The sequence below is a fragment of the Pundamilia nyererei genome, unplaced genomic scaffold (assembly GCF_000239375.1).
Source record: "Pundamilia nyererei isolate P.nyererei 1_Seehausen unplaced genomic scaffold, PunNye1.0 scaffold00017, whole genome shotgun sequence".
Lineage (NCBI taxonomy): Eukaryota > Metazoa > Chordata > Actinopteri > Cichliformes > Cichlidae > Pundamilia > Pundamilia nyererei.
Genome location: NW_005187418.1, coordinates 1,096,792 through 1,106,140, shown reverse-complemented (window position 1 = coordinate 1,106,140; position 9,349 = coordinate 1,096,792). Strand labels below are relative to the sequence as shown.

The following is a 9,349-nucleotide window of genomic DNA, read 5'->3' as shown; positions in this document are numbered from 1 at the left end:
ATTTATTACTTCACTTTTTTCTGAATATTCCACCAGAAAATATCGATGCTCTTACCTTTTGTCACCCTCGATTTGAGTGACGTCTGCGTGAGCTGAAATGCACTCGGCGTGACTTAACTTTTTGTTCCCCTGAGGCAGTCTTCCGGTCTTTCCAGGGTTCAACAAAATCAGTGTCCCAATAGTCGGTAGACTTCCTTCTCTTTAAATGAATCGTTTGAGGTTAGTGAAACTGAGTGTGACTCTGCGTGGGCTTTAAGATGAAGCTGCAGCCTGCCTTCTTTTACACATGGCCAGCAGCACAGAGGTGCCATGACTGGGACGGTGAACCCAGGTGGAGTGAAAAAAGTTTATTTTCAGGTTTGACAGCAGACGCGCTTCATTAGCGTATCACAATCAAAAACCCAGTGAAAGTCTTTTTGTCACACCACCTGCTCAGCAAGCTTAAAGGGGAAGAAAACAATCTTTTCAGCTGCTCCCATCCATCACCAGCAGCTCCACACACAGCGATAAAATACTGAAACTAAAGCTGATCTTTGCTGCCATCTGTAAAATCACAGAATGGTGAGTTCATCCAGATCAAGAAGCTGAGCGAGAGAGTGCGAGTCCAGCTTTGAGGCCACAATTTGTGCACAGGAGTTTAGTCATGCAGACACAAGGAATGGCCAAAAGCACTTCCATAAATAATAAATCCTTTTTCCACTTTGCTGTGGAAGAACTTGACTGTCCTGCAAAGAAACCTGAACTCTGTTCCTCCAACACACCGTCTCTGAGCCGGGACGTATCCATGTTGGACCTTGGTAAATTTCTGACTCCCTGCAGCTGGTTAAACATCTGGTGCTGGCACAAAAAGCAGAGGATGTTTGCACAAGCTGATTAATTGGGTTTTAATTTAATTTACCATTTTGGTTTCCAAAAATTCTGAAAATGAAATGATCAACTCAAATGCACAGGTAACATTGAGCCATCAAACAGTTAATTTAAAAAGTAGTTTTAATTTAGTAATCTTGATTAAAAATAATGCATCCTGACCTGTTTTTGATCCCGTCAGTAGCAGGAACAACTAAACCAGCGCAGGATGCAAAGTCGTTAATGGAGCATTAACCTGAAAAGAAACAAACGAGGGGTGAGATTGAAATGAATCTGGAAACACAAAAGCTCGTGAACAGAGTCGTGAGTCAGCTGCGTGCGGGCTGCAGAAGATTTTCAGCTTTCCAAATGGGCTGTGGCGATCTGGAGGTTATGAATGACTAGCATAGAGGATAGTCTTCACTCTTTGCTTTCCGTTAGCGCACATGTGCATGAGTGTAAAGGTGTTTGTAGTAAACCAGTGAAGCCAGTTCCTTTTGGATTAAAAGATAAAATCATGAGCTTTGTGTCTTAAATACGGAAACGTATGTATTTGTCTTTTTCAAATGAGCCGAGTGAATAGTCCGTGGACTGACTGGATGCTGACCTGTGGGGATTTCAGCTAAAAGAATTTTCCTCCCCCATAATCCCACTTGGTCAATGGGTACCTATTATTTATTATGTCTGACGCAGTCACTCGCCCAACCAGTCTGGACTTAATTGATTGACAGGCGCAGGTTTCAGGGGTTTCTGGTCGGGCAGGTTCGTTGTCTTTTGCTTGAAAGCGTGCTGCGAGATCCAGACAGTGTCAGACAGCAGCGCTCTGTCTCATCCTGACCGGTGAATAGCCTGCACTCAGTTCACCTCAGCAGCATCGGGAGTGCATGGACACGACTGCTTCATCGGTCTGTCTACTTCAGCGTGTGCAGAAGCAGATGAAGATGGGAGAGGATTGGTTCTGAAGCCTGCGGTGTAGATGCTCAAAGTTAAGATGCAAACAAGATGAAGAATAAAACAAGCCTCGCTCATGTCACACTAAAATTAGGAAGAATTTAAAAGTCCTTCAATTTAAGTGTCAAGGCTTATTAAATACATTGTGGCTGTCTGACGTTGCACAACAGTTGGCAGGATCTTGGCTGCTTGTCTCGAATGCGCTGATGTTGAAACGGTGCCAAAACCAGCTGCAAGACCCGTGTAGCGCACTTGTTTGCGTCTCAGTGCTGTTTTTACCTCGCACTACAGTTGTTCCACAGGTATAGCCAGTGGTGCCAGCAGTGAGCTTGATATCATACTGTGCACGTAGCGTCTAGCACCTCAGTGGTGATACGAGCAGAGCATCTGCAGACTCTCTCCAGGATCCTAAATGCTGCTTTTAAAAAGCAGTTTTCATTGGCTCATTCCAGATCCAACACTGATCTATTTCCCTCATCTGGTTATTAGTTTATTTATTGCCTGATGTGGTTGTGATAATTGTCACTAGGTGGTACGGCAAGTGTGTAATTGGAGGTAATATGAACCTCAAAGCTGAGTCTCACACTGAATTCTTAAAACGGAGCGTTCTTCTGCTCCTCCCTTAACTCGGTGACCTATCGCGGTTAAGTTCAGGTGGCTTAACGTGAATGTAGAGGGTGGGAGCGAAGGCGGATCCCACTACAAGACACATCCGAGGATGGATGCTCAGGAATCTGAGCTGATGGGCTTTAATCACATCTGTTCTGCTGTTAAATAAGAACATGCTTATCAATGAGGTCTTTTTTTCTTTTTCTTTTTAAAGTGCAGGGGAAATGATAGCAGTGTCTGTATGTGGCACAAGGACGTAAACACAGGGATGGGTCAGGGTCTCACGCTTACTGAGGCTCTTCTACAAATCATACAGTTCAGCTGTGAGCACAGATTTTAAGTTTGTCAGTAAATCAGCGTTTCGTTCGTTGCTCCATCTGAGCCGTCAGGTTATGTCAAATATTCATGGTTGCCTGTAAAAAGTGCACTTTCTCATAGTTTTTAATTCTCACTTAGCTACTAATAAAAAAAAAAAAATTAAAAAAAGCTGCAACCTGTGTCTGAAACTTCAAACTATAAAATTAAGTCTCTTGGGAGATTTATTGGCTGTCAGTAGCTCACAATGAGAGCGTGCCCAGGCCTGCCAGCAGCATCTCTCTTGACTGTCCTAGGTAATGCCTATTACTGCCCTCATAAATGTAATTTATTTCTTTAAGTTAAAAAGCTAATTAATATCTAAATGCAGAAAACAGAAGGCGTCTCTGCAATTCTGTTATGCAAGGCTGGGAAATTATAAACAAAATCTAACTTCATATTATCATATGAAGTTAGATTTTGTTTTAACAAAGATTAATATTAGCATCAGCTGACTTCATTATGTGTGAAGTATTGGATAAAACATGATGTTTTTGGTAATTTTATTGATGTGACGTGTGTGTGTGAATGCTTTGTTCAGGCGATTAAGGTGTATGGAGAGGACAGCCACAGCAGGTCGGTGTGGGTTTCTCCAGGAGCCACAGCCAGGGAGGCGTGCCACATGTTGGTGCAGACGGCTCACTGCAGCGACCAGGAAAACTGGGCACTCCTCGAAGTCCATCCCACCCTCGGTCTGGGTAAGACAACGCGGTGAACGAACCTTTTAGCCGCGGTATGTCGAAATTTCTCATGCCTCATCCTGTCTCCACAGAGAGGTGTCTGGAGGACCATGAGGTTGTGTTGGAGGTTCAGGCGACCTGGTCTCTGAAGGGTGACACGAGGTTTATGTTCTGCAAGAACTACGCCAAGTACGAGTTCTTCAGGAAGCCAATGGTATGCAGCTAGCCGTTTGTTTAAAACCATGTGACAATGCAAATCTAAAGAGAGAACTCTAAGATGAATAACCCTTTTTCCTTCTTGCATAACAGCAGACTCTGAGCAGAGGTATTTTCAGCGTCTTTATTAAACAAGTCGGTGCAGTGGATGTTAATAAGGCCTGACGTCATGGTGGCTTGATTGTCAGGTTGCGTGCTGGTGCAGACACACTGACTTAATGCCTCAGATATTTCATTACATCGACTCTGCGCTGTCACCTGTGCTGTTAAACAGAAACGACACTTGAAACGCACTGAAAACAGTCCCGTCCCACAGCTCTCTAACGTGTGCCCACACTGCCTCCAGAAGGCTCAGGAGTGAATAAGATCATACATTTAGGCCTTAAACTTGCACAGTTGCATAGAGCAACAAATTGTGAAGCACAGTTAAAGATGATGTTAGTGAAAGTAAGAAAATACTGCGTTCTCTGAAGTGTTGCTAAATTATGTCACATTAGTTTGCATGGTGTGGCTAACGCTAGCATCCATGCGCTCAAGCTGAATGTGGTTAAATATGAATGCCAGTTTCCTCTGATTAACTTGCAGCTGCACATTTCTTAAAGCCAAAGCACTGCTGGACCACACTGTCCTCTCACAGAGAGGGAGGAGCTGTCAGGGATGCAGACTGGGGAAACTGTCCTCTCCTCTTCAGTACATGTCAAATAATTGGTGTAACTGCTCCTATTATACATATACAGGGCTTGAAATTCATATTTCATAGTACAGTTGGCTGGAGTTCCTCCTTAAATGCGTAGCATGTAGTTGTGAGTGTAATTGCAGGTTATGCATTTTCCTCTTCTTGCCATAGATTTTAATATCTGCAATCTCTGCTTTTGTCTTTGTTTTGGTAGTTTTCTTTTTGCTGTCACATCTGCATCTCATCATGGTAGATTTTACAGATCCAGAAGTGCAAGTTCAAACCCTGGATATACTCGGGGATATTTCTTTGATATTTTAAGATCGGATTTTAAAATAATTTATGTAAACTTTATTAGCTTTTCTCTTTGTCCTCTTAGCCTCGTGTTATTTTCCATCAGTTGACGTAGGTTGGCGTTTTGCTCCTGCAGCTGTCTGTTGGTGTCTTGAGTCTGATCGCAAGAGCTTTTGAGCAGAGGGTGCACACCGGGTGTTGACCAGGTCAGATGTTGGTCCACCTCTGCAGCACATCTGGCCCATCTTTCTGGATCTGTGAAGTGTTGAGCTGAACACTGTTTGTGGGGATTTTCCCACGTTGTAAATGCTGCATTTGCTCAATGCTGCACTGAAATCAGTCGGTAACACAGTCCAGTGACTCCAGCAGACACTTTGCCTTTCTGGGATTGTGTAAAACGTTTCTGCACGTTGGCACCTGTCAGACAATGGGTGTTATTTTCTTTCCTCTGGTGCTGGAATTACCCATCCAGCCACATTTGTGGCTACAGCACTGAAAACAAAAGCTGCAGAGTAAATGTTCTTTATTTAATCTTTGCTCGGTCACATTACAACATAAATGCTTCACTTTGCAGACTGTTGGATGGTTTCAACAGTCTTTTTTTTTTTTTTTTTTTTTTTAAATCTGATGAAATTTCTTTTGTGGGTTTTAATTTTGTTTATGCATAATTATCTTTTATAGCAGTTATGCAAGTCCTGCGAGTGCAGTTATTCCTTTATATGAACGAGATTTTAATGCCAATAATAAGAGTTTAATGTTTCCTCGTTGGTTTTCCATCAAATCTTCACGCTCCGGGCACACTGGGTATTAACCGTCTGCGTTAGTGTTAAATTTAAGTTGATGAACGTGCAGAAACCTGCATGTTTTAAGCGAACAAAACCACAGCAGCCGTCTCCCTCTGGGCACTTTGAAAGTGCCAGTTTGGCACCAGTTTGATTTCTTTGTGCACACGACTGGAAATTTACCTCGGGCTTTTTCTGATCACCTCTCATTTTATTACATTTTTTTTTTCTCTCCATGTCTTGAACAAAGGATCATGATTGGTGGAAGGTGTGGTGTATATTTATCTTTGTGTCGTTTGTCGTGTTCCCCGCTCACCGATTGGTTGGATGATGAAGTCACAGGAGGAGAAGAAGCTTCTTTGTCATGTAAATGAGTGTCTGATCGTTTCAGGGGTATAATGACAGTCCTCTGCTTCTTCTCACAGCTCTTCTTCCCAGAGTCCATGATCTCCGACAGCGCTGATGTCAACAAGGGTATGACGTCATCAGAGCTCATTAAGGTAAACCGTCCTGAAATCAGAAGCTCAATCACAACGACTCGCTGAAAGCACTGCTAGATCTGTCAGCTCAGAGCTTAATGATGTTTAATGTTGCTGCTCAGTGGTTTACACTGCGAAACCAAAACGTTTTAAGATTATAATTGACAATGTAAAATGACACGTGTATTTACAAAGGTTCAATCAGAATGATAGCGTACAGCAAAAAAAAGAAATGGGTCCAGCATGAATATTACTAAAAAGTAAAAAGCCAGTATTTGTTTTTAATTAAGTTTTAATAAAAAAAAAAAAAACTCTTACTGATGCATGGAAAAACCAAACGACTGGTTAAATTGTTTTAATCACATTGAAATTCACATTTCAAGACTTTTTTATTTTTTCATTAATTCAGAAGGACCAACAAATCAGACTCTCTGGGTTTCTAAGAGATTTAAGTCACAGAAAATCTGTATAAAGTTTAAAGATTTGGGGCTCTGCGTGTGAACTTTAGAAAAAATTGCAATGTGTCGTCTGACCTGCAACGCTTTGAAAATTCTGCCAGTCTTGGCTGGCTGTGCTCTACACTCGGCACTGATCTGGCTTTCTGCAGTTATGATGAAGTATCAGTACCGTAGTGCTGGCCGAGAGTCAAAGCCAAGTTCTGATTTGATACCTGTGCTGGATTAAAAAGCCGTAATCCTCACTGTGAGGAGACACTAGAATTTTATATATATATTTTTTTTTTTAATCTGAAAAGCATTGTCCTTGACTCTGCTCTTAAAACTATTTAAAACAAAATATGAGAGAGATGCTTTCAAAATGCACATTTACTCGTGCCTAAATCATCTGAGTACTTGGAGTCTCTGAGTGCTGAAGTGCTTTCAAAGTATGGAAGTATGTGATTTGAGGTTCCTGCAGTAATGCTGTAGTAATGAGTCGTGTTTACTCATCAGAACCTGCTCAAGTCTGGGACCTGTCCGGAGATCCAGGGTTTCCTGCATGTTAAAGAACCAAGTCGAAAGGCCTGGAAGAAGGTCTATTTCTTCCTGCGCCGCTCGGGACTCTACAGCTCCAGCAAGGGCTCGTCCAAGGTCAGCAGGTCCAGCGCAGTCACAGACTTTAGTCACAGTAACTACATGACCTCTAGTTTGAGTAAATCGAGGTTCTGTGTGTGTCTTCGTGCAGGAGCCTCGTCACCTGCAGTATGTGGCTGATCTGGGCGATCTGAACGTCTACACTGTGGTGAACAGCCGTAAACTATACGGAGCACCGACAGACTTCACCTTCTGCATCAAGGTGAGCTTTTTTCTTTTTTTCTTCCCCCAAGGCAGGGTAAATGCATGCAGCGTTTTTCCACTAAGCAGCACTGCAAAAACACTGTTTTCCCACTACGTGAAAGGAAGCTCTGCTGATGCTTCACAATAAAAGCATCCCTCCTTGTTCAGTAAACGGAAGCATAACGCTGAAATCTGACAAACCACAGACTGAGCTCCAGAGATGGTGACTGGATGTAAGATGTCCCGAGTGATCACGGCCAACCTGGGTCAGTGGAAAAACCCTACAGTGGTTTTACCTGTAGGGTAACATGTACAATGATCTCATGTTTGTTCAGTCACCTCTTCCATTTAGCATTCCTCTTGCCTGTGTAGTCTTTGTGGCTCATTGAGTCAATAAAGATCACTTTCACTTGTCACACGAAGAAGGAAACGGGTGGATTAATGATGGCTCAGAAGCCATGACGGTGAACCTGCACGCACAAAATCAGAACTCCTTTGCTGAGATGTGGCATCATTCCTGTTGTCTTTACTGCAGATTAGCTGCTGAATTGAAAACACACATGGGGAAAATTTGGCCTGGAGGCTGGATTGAGATGGTCAGGAGGCCAGTTCCTGATATCCTGAAAGGAAAATTAAATGACACCCAAAAATCGCTACAAGCTGCAGCATGGTGTGCATGTGGAGCAGCTACATTGTCTAAATTTATTAATGATACTAAATATAGTTTGACACGGAGTCGTGGTGCAAATATTGGCTTTCTTGTCACGAAGCTGGATGTACGCGGGCGCCACCAAATTGGACTAGGGTTTGCGAAAATGGAGCACTGGCTCTCCTCCTGCTGCAGGTTCTGGTTGGAGGAGTCCTCCATCTCACAGTGGACGACCGTGCAATGAGTCTCACAGCAGCTCAACTCATCAGTCAGCCAATAGCAGCTTCTTATGGCTGCTGGTAGCACTGCATGTTTTGATTTGTTAGATTTACACTGAATCGAATGGCGATCTTTTTGTTTGCCATGGAAAATAAAAGATTGGGGAGCTGTGTGTGTGTGTGGCCCAGTCTCTCATATTGAGACATTTATTTCTGTTTTATTCTAAGTTTTGGCAGTTTCTTTCATGTTTCTGTGCACCTCCATTAACTATACCTTTTCACTTGTGTTTGCACAGCCTTCCAAAAATCCCATCCGTGTTCAGGACCTGAAGATCCTGTGTGCTGAGAACGAGCAGACACGAACTTGTTGGACGTCCGCCTTCAGATTGTTCAAGGTATTGTCCATATTTATGCAAGAAACGCCTTGTTTATCATTTTATTTTCCATGTGTACTTACAACCATCTTATGTGCTGTCAGTACGGGAAGCAGCTTCAGTGTAACTATGAGATGTCCAAAGCAGCTCCACAAAACGTGGAAGGATCCAAATTAGCAGATGGCAAAGTGAGCTCCTCACACACGATGCACAGTTTGAGCCTCTTTGGATCGTCCTCATGTTCATGCTCTTCTTTTATCTGTGTGGGCAGTCAAAGTCAGAGGCTAGCCTGGTGGCCATGGACTTCTCTGGGAAGGCTGGCGGGAGGGTCATCCAGAACCCGATGGAAGCCCAGAGTGCAGAGCGGGAGGAGGGGCTTGCATGGAGGGTAAGGATGGAGGGAGGTGCTGATGCAGGACCAGACCCCCATTTTTAATTTAAAGAAACTATTAATGGAGCCCCTTTCCAGCACGTTAGTACAGTTTGGTCCTGGTTGGTTAGTGTCCAGTGATTGTACTGAGAGCAGTGAGGCTGATCCAGAACAGCTCCGGCCTGTGACACTGATGGCGAGTTGGCCGAGACTCCAGAGCTGATTGGAAGAGTCATAAAATCCCTGTTAGCTTTATATGCAATGTTATGAAGCACAGCTTTTAATAACATCACTGAAGCAGAAACTTTAAAAGGACACTTGTACGGTTTTATATATAGAAACAAAATTATTTTAGCGCTCTCAGATGAAAGTAACCCCCCCACCCACCTCCCCCTCTGAGGCTTCAGAGCTTGCTTTAAAATATTCCAGTGATGGTTGTCAGCATTTCCCCTGCTGCACAGCAAACGGTGACTGCTGATTAACTTGGCATACTTTATTTTTCTTAATTGTAAACTTCCCCTTTACAAACACAAGGTTTGAGCAGCAGCCGGGAGGAATGAACATATTTGGAATATCT

General features: G+C 43.2%; 1 protein-coding gene across 1 annotated transcript in view; it reads left to right on the top strand.

Moving 5' to 3' along the window:
* Nucleotides 1-3,245: 3,245 nt before the first annotated feature.
* Nucleotides 3,246-9,349, top strand: part of grb7 (growth factor receptor bound protein 7) — a 9,667-nt gene continuing 3,563 nt past the window's right edge. Inside the window, exons 1-9 of the mRNA XM_005725942.2 lie at nucleotides 3,246-3,257; nucleotides 3,302-3,458; nucleotides 3,533-3,654; nucleotides 5,834-5,908; nucleotides 6,838-6,975; nucleotides 7,070-7,180; nucleotides 8,325-8,423; nucleotides 8,507-8,590; nucleotides 8,674-8,806. Of these exons, the coding sequence (XP_005725999.1) occupies nucleotides 3,246-3,257; nucleotides 3,302-3,458; nucleotides 3,533-3,654; nucleotides 5,834-5,908; nucleotides 6,838-6,975; nucleotides 7,070-7,180; nucleotides 8,325-8,423; nucleotides 8,507-8,590; nucleotides 8,674-8,806 (931 nt within the window). The remainder of the gene's footprint in view (nucleotides 3,258-3,301; nucleotides 3,459-3,532; nucleotides 3,655-5,833; nucleotides 5,909-6,837; nucleotides 6,976-7,069; nucleotides 7,181-8,324; nucleotides 8,424-8,506; nucleotides 8,591-8,673; nucleotides 8,807-9,349) is intronic.